Source organism: Styela clava, chromosome 8, assembly GCF_964204865.1.
Source record: "Styela clava chromosome 8, kaStyClav1.hap1.2, whole genome shotgun sequence".
Classification (NCBI taxonomy): Eukaryota; Metazoa; Chordata; class Ascidiacea; order Stolidobranchia; family Styelidae; genus Styela; species Styela clava.
Window position 1 is genome coordinate 2,115,748 of NC_135257.1, and position 20,101 is coordinate 2,135,848.

At 33.7% G+C, this 20,101-nt stretch overlaps 1 protein-coding gene across 2 annotated transcripts; it reads left to right on the top strand.

Annotated features, from left to right (window-relative positions):
• The first annotated feature begins 3,605 nt into the window (after window positions 1–3,605).
• LOC120346671 (valine--tRNA ligase-like) lies at window positions 3,606–19,934 on the top strand. 2 transcript variants are annotated; one of them, XM_039416466.2, is made up of 22 exons: window positions 3,609–3,865; window positions 4,375–4,456; window positions 4,836–5,046; window positions 5,477–5,638; window positions 6,302–6,418; window positions 6,994–7,193; window positions 8,042–8,126; window positions 8,536–8,636; window positions 8,932–9,124; window positions 9,845–9,934; window positions 12,402–12,581; window positions 13,021–13,206; window positions 13,621–13,714; window positions 14,100–14,219; window positions 14,683–14,829; window positions 15,536–15,658; window positions 16,065–16,220; window positions 16,633–16,839; window positions 17,055–17,185; window positions 17,264–17,423; window positions 19,354–19,488; window positions 19,800–19,934. In XM_039416466.2, exons 1-22 carry the CDS (start codon window positions 3,737–3,739, stop codon window positions 19,857–19,859), a joined length of 3,069 nt encoding a protein of 1,022 aa, XP_039272400.2. In that variant the 5' UTR covers window positions 3,609–3,736; the 3' UTR covers window positions 19,860–19,934. The 2 variants fall into 2 exon arrangements, with proteins under 2 accessions (XP_039272401.2, XP_039272400.2); XM_039416467.2 differs by lacking the exon at window positions 9,845–9,934 and having other exon boundaries at window positions 3,606–3,865.
• The last annotated feature ends 167 nt before the right edge of the window (window positions 19,935–20,101 follow it).

The window sequence follows — 20,101 nt, forward strand, 5'->3', positions numbered from 1 at the left end:
TTATTTCTCTCAAATTGTAAACATTTTTCAAACTGAATATATCACTGGAATATAGGTTTTATTTTGAGCAATTACCTCGTTAGCGGTTGAAATTTCCCCGAGGCTGTGTCTATTTTTGTTCGTGGTTTTACTTGGATTGCAACGCAACATTTTGTCAACTACTGCTGATTACTACTTGCGTTATCATTATTTTAAGCTTATTTGTAGGGATGCTCGAAGAAAATGGTAGTCATTCATGTGCCCAATTTGTAATTTGATATTGTATCATTTTCTCTGTGTCTTATGCAATACGGAATTATTTAAGATATATTAGGATAACAGGATTGTTTCAATATTTTTGTTTTGACGCAACCTACTCAAATATGATGCTAACCAATTTAAAACATTTTTATCTGCCCTTTGGGAATTGAATTAGTAGAACTCCATTGTCGAGACAATTGTACAGTGCGACCTACTGGTTCTTGCTAAATGTCCAAAAATATATAAATATGATGACTCTTTACATAGAACACGAGTTTTAAAATGAATTCAAGTACAGAGGAAAAGAGTTATCTCCTACTTTAAAATTTTCGAAGAAATCACTTTTTTAAATAGATGTAAGTCTATTACTTATATATATATACAGGTTAACCCCCCAAAAAACGGAACCCATAAATTACCTAGTTACTTCCACAAAACTAGAATTTATTTAATTTTGTCTATGCTCGAACTTATGTAATCGTATGAATCTGATGCACGTCGTCATTTGGTAACCGTTACAGTTAAAAATGTGTGTGTGTGTATGTTGGAGGGAGGGGGGGGGGGGGGGGGGGTTCAAGTCCAATAAATGAGGTACCCACTCGGCGTCATTGCTGAATTCTGACCAGCCTTTCCTGAAATCGCTCTCTCATCCAGTCAATAGTGAGATTTGATGTGTTGAAAAGGGTTTAGTCATGCTGAAAGCACTGGTCATCTCGATCAATTCCTCTACATCGTCCAATAGATATTCCAAACTTCATAGGCACAGGCACCATCACGTAACGTTCCATATTCATATTGTGATCTCTTTCTTTTATGCCATGTTTGGAAATGATTACCCATGCGATGTCTCTTACCTATTGTATCGGTCTCTGTAAGACTTCTTTCGTAAATGTCGCATTAAACATTATTATTCTATTCAACATTATTGTTGTTATTTACATGTAATGACAGAAGAAAGTGCGTTCCAGCAGAAAACAAAGTAATTGAGTAATTGTAAGTTTGCGCAACGGATGCAAGTCTGTCTATATAATGCCAAGACGGTAATTTGGAACATATTCTAGACTCAGAGGAGCATAACTTTTGTACAAGCGTCATAGATTTCTGAAACTTGTGGGTATAATCATACACAAACCGAAATTCAAGCGCAAAAAAATTAGACCATTTTTTCATTTTCGTAGAAGTAATTAAGAAATTCATGGGCCCCGTTTTTGGGTCACCCTTGTATAAGTATTATGGAATATATTTATTCAGGCAAAAACAAGAATTTACAACTTATGTGTAACAATTTGTGTCATAAATTTGTAGTAGGTTAATTATTTATTGTGATATTAATATTAATTATTTTATTGTGATATTCTAATTTTATTTAGCAGTAAACGAACTAGAGGGAGAGCACGGTCAATCGAGATAGCAAAATAAATAAATAACAAACGGTAAATATCATAAAGTTTCTAAATTTATTTGGTCCATATGTTATAAGAGATCAATTCGAATCTGCCGAACCTATTCTGCTTCTGATTTGTTGTAATGGTAAAATTATAAAATATGAGTATTGCCCAAATAAACTCGACAATGCTTTCAGCTATTGAGTATGTGCAGTTGACGAGAGCGTTTCTAGGAAAACAAGAAACAAACAAGGCAAGTTATTCTGTTGTATGGCATCAAATGAGTAATGGAATTCGTGACTTATTATGATTTAATTCAAACATCAAATTTTTAGTACATTATATATTTACAAACATTGAATGATTCAAAATAACATCTAGTCTTTCACGCTTTTGGATTTTAATATTTGATATGATTCAGCTTTACATAACTGTTTTTTTTTAATTCTCAAGATATGAAACAACAACATTAACAACAATTCTCTATCATAACGTAAAAGTTAATGTTTCTGATCAAAACGACACTTAGTGAAACTCAGAATATATTTACGTCCACATATGAGACTTGACCCATGACCCCTACTCACATTAGATAGATAGATTTTATTTAGATTGTTTCGAAAAGACAAAATACACGTACATAAAACATTAAAGCGAAGAATATGGGAGGGAACAAAACCTAAAAATAATTTTAAAACGTATTGAAGCCGTTCACCCATCGGATAGGAAATATAAGTCAAGTTGAGTGCAATTTATTCAAAAATAAAACATGTACTAAATAGCCTTCGTTCGTGTGATGATTGAGGCAGCGTGTAAACAAACAATATTTTTTTTTTGGAATAAAGTGTGAATGCATGTCGCCGTTCCATGCTTAAAAATCAGAAATATATTTAGTGAATATCAAAATATCGAATAAAACGTCCACACAAAATGTAAATATTCCTTGTGAGTTTTCTAATATTACGTTCATGCATTTTACCTTTTGTATATATATAGTCAGTCCGATTTATAAGGGGAGCAATCCAAGCTTGATTCTTTTTGAATCTATGTTCATGCTTACGTGCAGTAATTCGCTTAAACATCTTCCATTTTCGCACCCCAGTTGTACATTTCCAGTCCCACTGTCAAAAATTTGCTATTTCTTGTATCTGTTGTTTGTTTCTTGTTGTCATACGATTTACTTCTCGAACATCTCAAATATCTTCGGATCGTATATAATTCACGTACCGTGTTTCCCCGAAAATAAGACTTAGGCCTACTCTAAAAATAGGACCTAGACTGAGTTTTAGAAATGATTTTAATATAAGCCCTCCCCTTAAAATAAGACCTAGTTAAAAAACGCGAATCATTTTTTTGAACTAGTCGATAGCAAGAAATCTCTCCTACACGTTTTAAATGATTTATAACCTATGTTTTACCAACGACTAACATACCGGTTTTACAGTTATTCTTAATTAAAACGTGTTATTTATAACTAAATGGATATCGGATTTCATATTTTGTATATTTGAATATCTCGTATTTCCCTACCTTGTAATTTTGTTTTGATAATGAAAATATAAGACATCATCCGAAAATAAGCCCTAGTGGTATTTTTGGAAAAATCGAAATAAGAACAGGACAGGACAGGATTTACATAATTTATCCAGGGGAGAGGAAAGGCGATAAGACGGCTTAATCATATTGCGAACCTCGGCCTCTCGTCCGGTTACCAGTCCAGGTCAGGTATGGGATTAGTTAGCCAGTTATTTGTTTTCGGAAGCATGGACTTGACCCAGACCCAGACCCATGGACTTGACTAAGACCCAGTCTTTTTTCGGGGAAACACGGTAATCACGTCTGTACCCGACGGCGGTCGAAACTTTCGGACAGTGTCTCATATTAATCGCGACAGTGGGCGGGAAAATTCATTTGAGTTTTTGAAATACAATTTATGAAAAATGAATGAAAAAGGAAACCGGACGGGAAACGTGTTCGATTCCAAACGACTCCTGCTAATATGACATTTTTAGGTGGTTCCCCTCAATTCAAAATAATGATAAATTTTATCTGTGATGTTCCTACAACTATACAGTTATACAATGCGTGTTCACGTTTTATAGTACAGTAATATGATTAGAAAAAAATGGTCATCAGTACCTCGCTGTTCTCTGAGGTATTTTTCTAGTGTGCTGGAGAAGCGGGAGGCGAAAGCAAAAAGACAGCAAGAAAAAGAGCTGAGGCAACTTGAAAAGTTACAGGTACGGTATGTCTGTATGTGTAAGTTCAGAATTTTGAGTTCCCGGTAATTATTATAACTGTAGCCAATATCGGTAACTAGCCTACTGGCTGACTGGAGCAAATACTGGTATACGATATAGACTGTGCTATTAAAAAAGATGATTGTCTGCTGCTACATCCCACACATTCCAGCATTCAGACTGGTTCGGGACAGCCCTTTCTGTATGAAAATAAATAAATTTCGGGGCTCCCGTAGTATGCGAACCAAGATGGCGGACATCGGAATGTAATATGTGTATTAGGTTAGGGTTAGGCCATAATTTTAGGTATAAATACTACGGGAGGCTCTTGGCTAGTCTTCGAACTGATAATAGGACTAAAATAAAGAAAATTGGAAAAAAATTATCGCCCAACCCTAACCTGTTACCCATGTTACATTCCGATGTCCGCCATCTTGGTTCGCATACTTCGGGAGCACCTAAATTACTTTCCTCTTATTTTGTGAAAATTAATTTTTCATTGTGTTTAGAATACCACAACACAAAAAGAAATTAAAACTGATTTATCTCATGCTGAATATAAATGTGAAACTGAATCTGGAGCCAAGAAAGGTAAATAGGTATTAAAGGTATTAAAATTTACTTGCGATTCTGTGTATATTTACTTAGTAATCATATTTTTAGTCCTTTTGTTTTTCATATACTTCAGGAAAAGTTTATAGTTTTATTGCTTATTTTATTGTGTTTCTAGATAGATTGTTACAAGAATGGATCAGATTAAATTTTAGTGTTTTTCGACCTTGTTTATTTATGAGAAAATAGGCTTCTTCATTGCTCTTGTCATTCTTTAGTGTTGTTTTATCATTCATGTATTGTCTGTACACCAATTATAAATTCAAAATAAACTCACTCACTTTTACTTAATGTTGAACATTTACCATACTATTAAAAATCTGTTCTGTATTATTTTTCTTTCATTTTTTTCCATTAGATGTTACATGTCAACTGCCATCAACATACAGTTCGAAATTTGTTGAAGCATGTTGGTATGAATGGTGGGAAAAGGAAGGATATTTCAAGCCATCGAAATCCAGGCGCAATGAAGATGTTTTTAGCTTGGTAATTCCACCTCCCAATGTCACCGGGAAACTCCACCTTGGCCATGCATTAACAGTTGCATTAGAAGATGTTCTTTGTAGATGGTAAGACAATTTAGTCGAATATTTTTAAAAAATTTTCATGATTTGGAGTAATTGGTAGCATATGGTAAAACTAATGAATTGAGAATTCTAATTAAAATTTGGCACATTGAAAACTGCTTTTAATTTTGTGTTAATCAATGAACATAATTTATCGTCCTTGATCGTTTCAGTGAAGCAGAATACTTTTATTTAACTATGCCCTGGCAACAAGTGCACACTTATCAAGATACTTTCATTTAATATTAATAGTCATTATAAAAATAAAAAATTCTCCTCCATCAGTAGTAGATTATCGTGAATGTATCTTGTGAAGTTTACACATAAACCACAAGGAAATAAACATATTGTTCACCTGGCTTCATTCAACACCTACCGCACAAAGCCAGTTTTAATATAAGTATTGTTGACTGATATCTAATTTTTTATAAAGGAATAGAATGAGGGGTAAAGAAGTAGTTTGGATACCTGGATGTGACCATGCCGGTATTGCTACTCAAGCTGTTGTAGAGAAATTATTAGAAACTAAAAATACAACCAGAAAAGATCTTGGCAGAGAAAAGTTTGTGCAAGAAGTCTGGAATTGGAAAGATAGGTTCGCGTGTAATTGTTACATATTCTTGCAGTATATTGAAATTTATATGGTGCTGATGACCAATGTTCCCTCTAATTTTTTTGTAGTATGTGTGCGCAGAAACTTTGGTGTGTGCGCACTTTTTTGGAAATGACTAATATTTGTGCAAAAACCAATGATAACCGGGTAATAAGTGGGCCAACAACAAACTTTCTCAACCTGCCAACCGAGAACATTGTTACATTACATCGTAATACGTCTGTGCGCAGTAAATCAATGCGTGTGCGCAGCCTCTGAAAGCTGTGTGCGCGCGCACACGTGCACACTTTAGAGGGAACACTGCTGATGACTCTAGCAACTTACTACGGAACTACATTGGTTCTGATATGACATCTGTAAGAAACCTTCACAAAATCATGGAAGAACCATGTATTCATCATCAAACTACTTTGGTTTTCAATGATCTTCATCATCCCCTTCTGCTAATGTAATATTGAACCTACTGTAATTGAAACGGCAGATATTCTACTAATTTATAACAAAATAAAATATATTAAGGTTTCTGTATTTGTTTACTGGTAAAATTCATCAAATTTATATACCGGACCGGTATTTCAATTCTTAAATTATCTCATACAAATTTCCCCCCTCAAATTTTGCTTGTGACTGGTTGGTATTGTTTAGAAAAGAAGAAGAAATATATGATCAACTTCGTGTACTCGGATCATCACTTGATTGGACAAGAACTAATTTTACTCTCAGTCCAAAATTTTGTCATGCAGTCAGGGAAGCTTTTATAAGGTAATTGCTATATTTTTTTTTAAAAGAAACTGTTCTTACAGTGTAAACTAAAGTATCCTGTCTTGGAATTGAATAAATATTGCACATCATCCTTTTCGTTGGAATCTTGTTTGCAAGCAAAATTCAGGTTTATTTTAAATTATCAGACAATTTTTTAAATTGGGCATTGCTGACATGGATAGGGTTGTATCTTTTTGAATTAAACTATTTTAACTTAAGATTAATTGCATTTATATTAAGATTTATTGCATCAGATTCAAGCATTATGATGCAAACCATGATGAATTAGAAGTTTTAGATGTATGTGAATTCATAATGAAATGCCTCATATCTTTTTGGTGTGAGGTTTGATTAATCTTTATTTGGTGATGAAGTTATTTATTATTACTGCCAATCGTAACTCATCTTTTTATCATGAATTCGATCGATATCTCTACTGTTACAATTTTATATTGTCCCAACAACATTTGTCCGATCAGTTTGCTGTGCTGTGAGAGCAATTTCACTTGAAATGCAATCTAAATGAAATATTTTAATACCTAATGATTGTCATTCATAACTCCTGCTCTTTCCAGACTACATGAAAAAGACATAATCTATAGAAAGAAAAGTTTAATAAACTGGTCATGTCAGCTTCAGTCAACGATTTCTGACATTGAAATAGACAATAAACAATTGGAAAAGCCAACTATGATATCAGTGCCAGGTTATAGAAAGAAAATGGAGTTTGGAGTTCTTCACACTTTTGATTATCCATTGGTCAACCCCACAACAGGTATTCTTTTTTTTATGTTTCACATGATGCTTTCAAATAGGATAGATGAAAATATATTTGTGGTGTCTGTTCTAGGTTGTCATCTTTTATTGGAAAATCTTGTGTTTGAATGATCAGTTTTGCCATAAATCCAACTTCATTTCCCTTAATGAAATAGAATGAACTGTATTTCACTGTCAAAGATTCTATGTAACTACTTACATGCTATAGATTATTCATGCTAGATCTATTGTGGGACAGATGCACACATGGGGGGTTTTGAACATCATCCTCGGGCTGCAGATGAAGGTGCTTAGACCACGGACACACCTGATGTATAGTTTAATGAAACTTCTATTGTTATGGATGGTCGGTGCTTTTTGGGGATTTTCTGTCATTATCAACCTGTCCTCAACAGGTGTCAAACTCACTTTGCTCGAGTCTTACTGATTACCAATCTTGCACGCTTCCATTGCACCAACAGTTGGCTGTAAGGATGTAAAAGAATCTCTCTCGTTAATTTAGGACTAAAAGCAAGCATCATTCGCAAGTTCCTGTCTGCTTTCGAGTTTCGACTACTTCTTTTCTATCAGGCTACACCTTTTTTTTTTTTTGTTAAACATCTGATTTAGTAATGTACCATCAGAGATCTTGGAACGTAAATTCAAGAAAGATAAGATTGTAAAAAAGCTTTTTGTTTGACTCATTGAAATTAGTTGCGACATGTCATTTGAGATTTGACCCAATTAATATTAGAATGAATCCAAGGTATATTTTGCTCAATGTATTCTTTTAAATTTGTGAATTCAGTTTTAATGGTCAATACAGGCTTTTGGATGAACTATTCAATATTGATGATTTTAATTTAGAAAGGAATGCTATCAGTGTCAGTACAACAAGAATTGAGACAATGTTGGGAGACACTGCTATTGCTGTAAATCCAGATGATCCAAGGTTACTTAGTGTTCGGTGATTTCATATTTCTTAGAATCTAAAATCGGGGAGTTTGAATCTAAGTTTTTGTTGGTTGGAGATTAAACTATCGTGTTATCTGAATAAAATTTTTCTTTAGAATTCTCCCTTAAATATATTATAGTATTCTATTTCTGTTAACTGTTAATATCATTATTGGACAAATTTTGCATAAAGAACCTTGATTTCTGAAATGTTAATTACAATACAATATTTTAATATTCTATTTTTTTTTCAACTAAGTTCTTCAGAACTGAGTAGTCTATTTATGTGATTGCCGTTGGGAAGCAATCCTTCAAGGAGATTCTATTTTCAGGGTTAATATTGTTGTCAATAAGTTTAGATTATATAGCGGCTACATAGAAATTCATTAATTTTAAGTTTTATCCAGGTATTCAATATTGATTGGTTCCTTTGTACAACATCCATTGTTACCTGATATGGTTTTACCAATTATAGCTGATTCTTATGTTGACAAAAATTTTGGGACTGGTGAGTCATAATAAAAAAGTGGAACCTGGTTGTTCATGATTGGCCATCATTGATTCTTTGAATTCTGATATTTTATCAAACATCTGTGTTAAAATGTAATGAATTACAGAAAACAATTGTTTGAAATTGATTTTTATAGATACATTAATTTCTATTTTAATCTGTTTATTGAAAGCCACCCGAACATTATTACAAAAACTGTGACATTTTATTTATGGGTACTTTGTTGGGTCACCCGTACCTCTTATTTTCTCGTATGTATCTGAGGAGAAACTAAATTTAAACTTTATTTCAGGTGCTGTCAAAATCACACCGGCTCATGATTTTCGGGATTTTGAAATTGGATCGAGACATGGTTTACCATCTCGTATTATACTTGATGATCAGGGAAATATCACAAATACGGGAAATCCAGATTTTGATAATTTGCCAAGGTTCGAAGCAAGAGAAAAAGTAATCAAATCATTGGATCAGGCTGGGTTATATAAGTATGTTGATTTGGGAACACATTTTTCGGATTCTCAATATTTGGTTGGAACTCAATTATTAATGATATTTTAATATATGGGTTATTCAATGTACCGGTAAGTTCAGGTTGCTATGATATTGAATATTCAGAGATGAAGTTCTGAACACTACCGATGAATACTTCTAAACATTAGACTTTATGCGCTCGCAGGTTTCACATGGACTGGCGAAAGGTTGTTGTTTGCCATAGGATTCAGCTGCCCTATCGACTTTCCTCACTCCCAGGATAAATATAAAAATCCTAATGTGGTTGGGGCAGTTGCCAAGGCTGTCCCCTGAGGAGTTGAAGAAAATTTATATCGAAAAATTGTACTGGACTCTAAATAGAGCTTGAAAGCCTATTCTGTCTGCAGAGTCAGTTTGAAAAAAAAAAGTTGTATTTTATGTCAAATTGGCATCATTTTGGTTATGGTGTTTGCTTACATAGTGTCATGTCGTTCCAGTTACAAATTACAAATCTCCTGCAAAACCAACGAAAATGTTGGAATCAAACTCCACTTTTTTAGACTGGATTATTTAACCAAGATAGAACACATGATATAAATAATATTTCCAAATGTTCATTAATTTATTGACTTCATTACTCTGCATGACCCAATCTTTTTCATATTGTTATAGCAGTAACATGTATATATCACTAATTAATCAGTTTGAATTTTGTTTAAACATTGTTTTGTTAGAGGAAAAACTTCACATGAGATGACTTTGCCAATCTGTAGTAGATCTGCGGATGTTGTTGAACCAAGAATTAAAACGCAATGGTTTGTAAGGTAATTATAATAACCTAGAACAGGGTTTCCCAAACTGAGGTCCCCGATTACTGCACATGGTGTCCGCAACGATATGGAAAGAGTCTGATCGGTCTTTAGTGATTGATTTTAATTTGAAAAGCCATTGCGTTTTTTTGGTTGAGCGTTCCGGACGAATATCCATTGCTGTCAGAAAAACTCGCCCATCACATCAATGTTGTTTGTATTGTTGTATTGTAAATGAAACATAATCTTTTTTTGTTAGTTTTGCACAGAGGCATAGGATGGGTGTCCGTCAAAACCAAGGTTCACAAATAGGGGTTTGTGCCCCAAAAAGTCTGGGAAACTCTGCCCTAGAACATAGGTTCTCAAAGTGCTCCGTACGGAGCCCCAGGGCTCCGCGAGCGAAACCCAGGGGCTCCGCGAGCTATTCGATTACTTTTCAAAATACTGACTAATTTTGTAACTGTTCAAAGAAGCAATAACAGCTTTGATAATATTTGGAACAATATAGCCTCGAAATATGGCGAAAAGGCGGAATTAAAAAATGACATTATTTATAAACTGGAGCGCAGACAGGGGTGAGAAAGGGGTGGGGTGGAATCGGAAATTTCCTCGCAACATTATTCGCGGCTAGAAAAAAACGGATTACGAGATTTCTGTTGCGTAAAATATTCAATTCATGACCGATGCAAGCATTTAAAGTGTCTTGCCGTAATAATTTAATTGTGCTCATCGTTACTCACGTTTGATTCGAAATTACTATTAGGATTACTAAAATAAAAGATTGCTATTCTAAAACAAGAGAGCTATGCTCAAATATATGGACACGTAGAGTCACATAATTTTGATGATGTCATAGCGAAAAAAAAAGTAAGAGCCTTCTGGAGAAAATTTTTATCTTTCCCCACTGAAAATTTCAAAGCAATTGGTCCATTATTCGAAGAGAAAAGCGACTTTTTAAAAACGTGTCAAAGAACAAGAACAACAACAACAACATAATATTGAAACGATCGTTATGTCTACTAAGTGTCCAATAACATAAAATACGTGATAAACTGCCAACTATAAATAAATTAGAGTCGTATTTTTGCGATCTCGGATATCGCCGTTTGAAAAATCACAAGGTCTCGGCAAAATATGAACGATTGAAATTAATTTATTGCATGCGACTTTGTCGGTGGTTTCAGAATGAAAAAAAGGTATATCGCGCGCACAATTGACTGTGTTTCGATTTCGCAGTTACTACGATGAATAACCAAAGCAAACCTAACATAACACCAAATTTTGTGATTTTCTATGGCTATAAAAACTTATAGTGTGATCTTCCATTTTAAGTTTCAATATTTCGGAATGTCGTTTTTCAATCAAGAAATTTGAGTTGCGGATTTACCTCTTTAATAATTATTATTTTAAGCATTTCGTCGCCGATGACTTTAATATGGTAACAACTAACAAGTTTTTCACACTGAACTCATAATTCCCCACGAGAACAAAAAATCAATTATTGTCGTCATTGTGGAACAATATATGTATATGCCGACGGAAATTTTCGATTCAGGGATAATAAACACCGGCGTAAAGATGTTTAAAAACATGCCATGCTGACGAAAACAATCGGCGATTGTAACAAAATACATTCGCGCACGTTATCAGCGGCCTTTTAGGTCTTCCGAAAATGTCAAAAGGGAAAAGATTCGATCCCTAATTTCTTAATGTTTGTCAAGTGTCAAATTTACAGCTTTAGTATTCATAATTTACCTTTGAAATTTAGATTTATTTATGACTTGTATTAACCCTATTAAAAAGGTTTAGCATTTAAATTAAATTAAGTACTTTCAACTTTACTCAGGAATATTAATGGATAAGTAACAAAGTAACAATTTTAACATTTCTTTTGGGGCTTCGTGGATACTAGTTAACCTTTTCAAGGGCTCCGCAACACCATAAGTTTGAGAACCATTGCCCTAGAAGATACAAGCTATATTTATGACATCATCAATTTATTGCATTGTAAAGTATCACCTTTATGTTTAAATATTTTGGATTGGAATTCTGATTATTTGGTTTGTTAGGTTTGATGAATAAAAGATATACATATCTCTGCCAGTCAGTTATATTCTAGAAACCTATTTTTTGAAGTAAAAATGTTTTCAAACGAACTATTTTTTTCGGATTTTACCAACTTGAGCAACATTGAAAAACAGATAGGTGTGTCTAATGTGATTGAATCAATTTGACAAATAATACCAAGAGTCTGAACAAGCACCCACTCATATCCGGGAAACAAGGCCAATAAATTATTTCATTCATTGTAGTTAGCAAGAAGGTTTGTTTTGGGATAATGATACTCGTCGATTGTTCGATTAATTATTGAATTTGTTCTTTGAACATGAACATTGGATTCTATATATAGCATGCCTTGATTTTGGCAAGAAAAAAAGACTATTTTACTCAAGGTCCCTATATGTACTGTAATTTTTTTTAGGATCCAAGATCTTTCACAACAAGCTATCGAAGCTGTCCAAACAGGTAAAATCCAAATAGTACCGGATTCTTATCTTGCATCATGGTATAATTGGTTATCAGAGAGCGAAGATTGGTGCATATCTCGACAACTCTGGTGGGGACATAGAATACCTGCTTATAAAGTTTCAACTCATACAGGGTGAGCCAAGTTTTCTTAGTTGTTTAATATTTAAATCGAGTTTTTCAGATCTGGGCGATAAATGGTGGTATAAATTTCGATCCACTTCGAAAACTGTATATCTTTTTCCTCAAAAAATGTTAAGGTCTTTGTATACACTGATTTTAATAGCATTAATAGCAACTGACTACTTGTATAAATAGGATCGAATTTTTACATTTCTCCTGGGGAAGAAGAAAGATGATAAGATGTGTTAATCGAATTACACCATTCATCCGTTTACCAGTTCATGCCGAGTATGCTAATCCCAGTAGTTAAGCACTTATCTGTGCTTGATGATGTAGAAAGCCATATTTGAACACTGGATTAGATAGATTCAATTTGGTTATCATTTTAACTTTTACTTTGGGCATACTAAATTTTTTGTCATTATGATTGATTTTATTGTTCTGTATAATAGTGAGTCAATGTGGATATCTGCTCACACTGAATTAGAAGTAAAATCAAAAGCTGAAAAAATATTCGGGGAAACTGGGAAATTGCTTACAATTACACAAGATGATGATGTATTGGATACCTGGTTCTCCTCAGCGCTTTTTCCTTTTGTCTGTTTTGGTTGGCCGGAAAATAATCCAGATTTGGAAAAGTTGGTAAACTTTTATTCTAGTTAAAGTTGCATTACATAGTAGGTAATTCAAGTTTTGGATATCAATTTCTGCTTCTGTTTCCTGTATACAATGATATATCAAAATCATAGTGATATGTACTGAGGCTGAGGCCTATTGTATGTAGGAGGTGTGAAGCAGAATTTCATACTGCAATGAGTTTTGCTTACCAACAGTATTCCACCAATTTATATTTTTTTAACCTGCCCTAGGGCGCAGTAATTATTTGATCACTGATAAAGTAGTACATGTGGTATTGATTGCAAGGTCAATGTTTAAACCAAAAATTAACTACAAGACTTACATAAATTATTATGATTAATTTTGATACATTACTAGAAATCATACAAAGCTATATAAATAAAAGTTGCTTACGGACTGTTATGTATTTTTAGATATTATCCTTTATCATTGATGGAGACAGGATATGATTTACTATTCTTCTGGGTTGCAAGAATGGCAATGATGGGAATTGCACTCACAGGGAAGGCAAGTTGAAATAATAAGTTGCAGTGTTGGTGTGGTGCATCGTGCTAATTGTTAGGAATTCGCTCGCTATTGAACCCTGATTACCCTACGTGTAACTACTGGTCGATTATGGCTTTCTCCAGCATCAAGTTCCTGTATCTGAAACAAATAACTGGCTAACTAATCCCATACCGGATGAGAAATGGTAACCGGATGAGAGGCTGTGGTCCGCCATATGACTAAACTGTCTTATTGGCCTACCATCTATCTCCCTGGGATAATTGTGTCAATCTTATCCTAATTGAAGGTGATTTTCATAAATTGGGTACACTTTGGAAATTTTATTATTATTTTTGCATACTTCAATATTATTGCAAGTTTCCAAAAGCCATATATTATGCATTAGGTTCCATTTAACACAGTATATCTTCACAACATGGTTCGGGATTCACAAGGAAGAAAGATGAGCAAGTCATTGGGAAATGTCATCGATCCACTACAAGTCATTTATGGCTGCTCACCTCAGGTTTGTGCAAATATTTTGGTTGTTTCTCGCCCATGCTTAACAGAAAAAAAACTCAAATTTAAAGTATGATTGATGCATTTATATATGTGATAAGTCATAATGAAAAGGATGATGGTATATGAAATTTGTGTCCTGTTCCATTTATTATGACTATTTGTGAATTTATCAACATTTAAATAATTATTTCTGCTGTTTTTTTCTAATGATCTAAACCTTCAATGAGTACTGATTTCTCAAGGCATTTTCTAAATATTTAAAATTATGAATTTGGGTGACGAAACTAGATGTTGTTACTATCTGACTTGTGAGGTTATCTAATACGAATGGCCATACCAGTTACAGCTTCTGGAAACCACACTGTAATTTACCTCGAATATTTATCCACATGTGAGTGTAGCTGTTCTGTGACTTTTTGAAAAAGTGGAATAGAACATTATTACAATTTTCCATCAAATTGTTTTAGGAACTTGACGAGAGAATAAAAATGAGCAATTTGTCTAAGAAGGAAGAGAAGTATGCATTAAAGGATAGAGCTAAAACACTTCCACATGGTATACCAGAATGTGGCACTGATGCTTTAAGATTTTATTTATGTTTCAATAAAAGCACAGTAAGTATATTTTGACATTTTTTCGTTCATTGTATCATTTTAGATATATTGTATTAAAAATTAATTTGCCGCCATAGGGTGGTTCATGTAACCGCTAGTTGGTTGGGGCTTACGTGACCATCAAGTCCATGCATATTAAACGAATTACCGGTAGACTATTCCCATACCCGGCCCGAATGGTAGCTGGGCGTGAAGCTGTAGGTTTAAGCAGTCTTATCGACTTTTTCCTGCCGGACATAAATGTGAAAATACCATCATATCCTAATATTGCGATTGCAACTAACTAGCCTCATCTATTTCATTCTTCTGCCTATGTAATAGGTACTCAGTAATTTATTTTTCCACCATACTAAAGTTCAATTTATGAATAAGCAATGCCTAAAAGATCAAAAATGGTACTTCAGGGTGAAGGGAGGCGAGACACCTCACTGGTTATTGAGCAACAACACCTGTAATTCAAGTCTAACAGTATTAAATAAATCATGTCAAGTTCATGTCAAAGTAGGTTCGAGGCAATCTGGATATCCAGAACACGCCCGATCCAAAGAGAAAACAATGACGGATAACTTATCATATCCTATTATTGCAACTAACAAGCCTAATCTAATCTGTAATATCTTTCTAAGCATGGTTCAGAATGATGTTTCATTTATCTGTCTATGGATTTTCAGTCTTATGAAAAAAAATCTTCTGTAATTCTTACCAGGGTAAAGATATTTCACTGGATATTCATACGGTTGTTCAGTACAGATATTTTTGTAACAAGATATGGAATGTATTCAAATTTTTATTAAAGAATGTTAGGAAGCATAAAACTTCAGAAGACACTGTAAGTATTGTCACAACTTCTATCTATGAATATTTATTTTTCCCATCAGTTTTTATATGATATCTTACCGGTTCTATAGGTAAAGATACATTCAGTTCATTAATCTAGAAATATTTCTTCGAGACTCCAACGTTCTGTCTTTAATCTTTTCAGTTTTAAATACTTTATTAAGGACATTTTGAGGTATCTAAATTCAAAAATATGTCACCGCGTAAAGTAAGATTTGTAATAAAAAAAAAAAGAAACACTAATGAATTAATTGGATAAATTTTAGGGATTTTCCAGATGCTCGAGTTTTTGGAGGAAAAGACGTAGTAAATTTTGCAGATTGTGTATTTTTTATAAGATTCGTATCTTATAATAACTCTTCATTACATGATTAATGATAAAAAAAAATCCTTAACAGAATATTCATGTCCTTCGACCAGTTGATCATTGGATTCGTAGCAAGTTCAGTGCTGCAACACATACAACTAATACAGGATTGGATTCGTTAAATTTTTCTTCTGCATCATCTATCATTCATAAATTTTTTTTCGTTGACCTGGCTGATTTTTATTTGGTAAGTAATATTCTTGGTCATTTGTTCTTAGCTGATGGTCCTTGAATAGATAATAGTTCAAAATAAATTGTGGCTGTGGCGTCGATCTTTTCATTCTCTATAGATGTGGTAGCTGGAGTCATCGTTTTAAACTTGTTGGATCTGCAGTCGAAATTCCAGTCTTTCACTGGTGATGACTGAGGTTCAAACTCAAAAAGCACTATGTTGAATAAGCATTCTTAGCATACAATTAAAGAAAGCATGCTCATGTAAAGGCTCTGCAGAGCTGCAGGAAATCGAAGTCGACATTTTTCCAGTCATTGCCAAGTCATTTTTTGGATTCTAGTTAGCAAATACAGATTAAATCATGATAAATACATCAGATCTTGAAATTGTAACTCTCGTTAACTAATCTTTTCTCTGTGTCTTTCAGGAAAGCTGCAAGCCAGTTTTCAGCAATGATTCATCATCTGCGGAAAGAGTTGCGATTGAAAAAAATTTTGAATTTATATTTGAATCATTTCTTCGTCTATTGTCTCCTTTTATGCCATACATTACAGAAGAATTGTGGCAAAGACTTCCAAACAAAAGCGAAAATTATCAAAGTATTATGATTGCGGGATATCCTACGGAAGAATCGGTATGTCCAGAACAATTACTGGCTATTTATCTGGCATTTGAGTTAATATTAGTCTCAATAGTCTGCCGTCGTAATTTGCCATGAGAAATAGTATTTTACCTTTTTTATTCCTGATGGCAGAGGCATACTATGAGAGTTGTGGATACAATGTTATCAAATCTACTTATTTCAATTTGAGTCTAAACATTTGGTCTATTTCTCTATCTATATTTTAGCATAACTTCAGAAATATTCAATTAGAAAATGAGATGGGAAATGTTAGAGATGCGATTCAGTTGATAAGGAACATAAGGCAAACATTCCATGTGCCTACTTCTGCCTTGACTAATATTTCAATATCTTGCCAGTAAGTACACAATGTATATATGTCATTTAATTGTTTGTTTAATCATTAAATAGGATTTCATTTTATAATTGTTTGTAGAAATGAAGATGATCATGCTTTTTCGAGCAATGTGGAAGTTATAAAAAGCCTCACGAAATCATGTGATATCAAGATATTTAATAATGGGGTTGAAGAACTTCCCGGTTTTGTATCAAACAATATTCGAAATACAAATATTCAAGTCTCTGTGCAATTGAAGGTTTGTCCATTTTTTTTTTGCTAAAACGTTCATGCTTTTACGTCAGGTCTCTCTGTAATAATCGATGGGTCGAAGATAGGGATGGGCAATATAGAATACCGAATCCGGAGGATTCGAATACTTTGGGATTCGAATCCTCCGGATTCGGTATTCAACAGGATCCGATAACAGGATTCGGTTTTCGCCTCTCCGGCGCCATGCGTCGATTTTTGCATTTCAGTTTTCAAATATCAATTAAAGACGAGCGTTTTTCTCGCGTGGAAATCTCTCTCGTTCAAATAGACTTGCGTCTGCTTGGAAAGAACCCGTAAAGTCGGTAAACTTCGAACACTGTAATCTTAATCGGCGCATTCTGGATAGGAAGTCGGCGAAGTACATCTCATGGCGAAGACTCGTTATTGCACCATTTTTGCGTTTTCGCCGTGCGTCAATTTTTGTATTTCGGGTTTCCAATTTATCAATTGAAGACGAGCGTTCTTTCTCGCGTGGAAATTTCTCTCGTTTAATTAAACTTGCCTAATCGCAAAGAACCCGTAAAATCGATAAATTTCAAACACTGTAATCTCAATCGGCGTATTCTGGACAAGAAGTCGTGAAGTACACCTTACGACGAAGACTCGGTATTGTAAAATTTTTTTGCGTTTTCCTGCTTTGCTATCTAGAAAGGGTTTAATAATAATAATTATTTGTGTACAATCTTCAATTGTTTACAGGCGTGCCTCGCTTCATTTTACATTACTGTAAATGATTTTCCGCGACCGGCGAGTTTTCCCCAGAAAATGATGCATGTAAACCAAAAGCCAGGCGTGAATTGTTATGACATTACTTGCGATTAATTTAAATCAAATATTATTTAGGAATAACTTTATTACTTTTATTACACCAGTTTCCAAAATACAAAGTTATATCGCAAAACACGACGATCTGTCGCATTTAAATTTCACTATCAAAAGATTACATATTTTCCGGTCCGTTTCTATCGTTCAAGATAGACGCACGTTTGATCGAGTGTCTGGAGTAATTTTATTCGCCGATAAATTTAAAAAAAGATGCCACATCTGTCGCTGTCGCGAAATCGCGTTCAAGGGAGCCTTGTTTTGCACGTCTTGATCGCACAGAATAAAAAGTTGATTTTAATTGATAGTGGTTAAATTTAATATTTTACAAAGGTCGCATAGGTTGCAGTGGCCACACGCTGGTCCTGTATCTACCGTAATTAATTATCAGCGGGTATGTTTTAGCACACTCGGCACTCTAACATTTATAATGATTTAATGCCGTTTCATATCTATTTTTGTATTTGACCGCTTACTATTAAAGTGTTTGAAGCGTGTCTTAATTTAGCATATCAGTATTTAGAGATTACATACATTTGGAACAATTGAAAGCAAAAATATTGTAATATTCTTAGATTTCATTGTCCTGGGAAATGCCTGTTTAGTATCAAATCAAATCCAATGTTGAGGACATTTCCAAATAAATAATATATTAAATGTATTAATCCAGAAATCAGGAAAATTCCCACTATTTGAATAAGTATGAAAATAGAATAGGATTCGGTATTCTGGATTCGATTTAACTATTCTAGAATATTCTAGAATAGTAAATTATTCTACATTGCCCATCCCTAGTCGAAGATTTATTAGTTTTGAAACTCGAAATTGGATGTTTTATTACTGATGAATAGTGTGCTTTCAAATACTTCATTAAAAAGAGAGATACCTGAAATCGCAAATTACTTTTTTTTTCGGTATACTTTATGCAATTCCTTTAAACTGAATTTATTGCATACCTATAGGCTGGGTAAATTCGTCTTATCTGCATTTTTTCGAAATTGCAGCATCAGAAAAGGTATCGATGTGTGCATTTGAAGCGATCAGCTCATTTATTAACCTTGTTTCAAAATTTTTAATTTTTTTTTAATTTTCAGGGTCTCATTGACATTGAAACAGAATTGATGTCTTTACGTCAAAAAGAAAGTTTGTTGAAAAAGGAACTTTTTGATTTGGAAGAAAAGCAAAAGAATATTGATAAACAACAGTCATTGAAAAAGATCCAAGACAAGGTATTTTATGCTCAAAATTTTGTTTCACCTATCGCAATAGTGCTATTACATGTTAAAGCGAGTTATATAAGTTGCTTCTTTCGTCATTTACTTTAATGTCATTCTGTCATGGCTTAGAAAACTGTAAATACATTTTAATGATTTTGTATATACCGGCCTTGAAACCTTTCAAGTTTAGTTCATAACATAGGATTTGAAAGTCTATTCCAACTCGATAAAAATGTTGATTGCATTTGTGAGTTTGAAATTGTTTTGCAAATTTACAAAAACATAGATCCTATCAGATTACTACTTCATTAAATTCCATTTAGATATGCAAAGTTAAACAATCCTTGTTGGATTTGCAAAATATGATTTCTACCCTCAACTGAGATGAAGATGGAACTTGACGAACTAGATGTATTTATATGAAATTTTTAAAATAAATTCCATAAACTTCCACATAAGTCTTGTCTCTCACTTTTTTATACTGACATATTCGGCGCTCATCTGAAATTTTTGGTAGCTGCATTATTCGAAGGTTGTTTTCTGATTAGATTACTTTGGATACACTGGTTTAAGTCTCGCATGACCTACCGGTAGTTTTAGGCCTACCTGCGTACCTACTTATACT

What these genes read in the sequence shown, in the direction of transcription:
- LOC120346671 (XM_039416466.2), top strand. Translation starts at nt 3,737, where the DNA reads ATGATTAGAAAAAAATGGTCATCAGTACCTCGCTGTTCTCTGAGGTAT. An exon ending in ATTGGTCAACCCCACAACAG is followed by an intron (nt 7,194 to 8,041) that starts GTATTCTTTTTT and finishes ATTTTAATTTAG; the next exon opens with AAAGGAATGCTATCAGTGTC. An exon ending in AATAATCCAGATTTGGAAAA is followed by an intron (nt 13,207 to 13,620) that starts GTTGGTAAACTT and finishes ATGTATTTTTAG; the next exon opens with ATATTATCCTTTATCATTGA.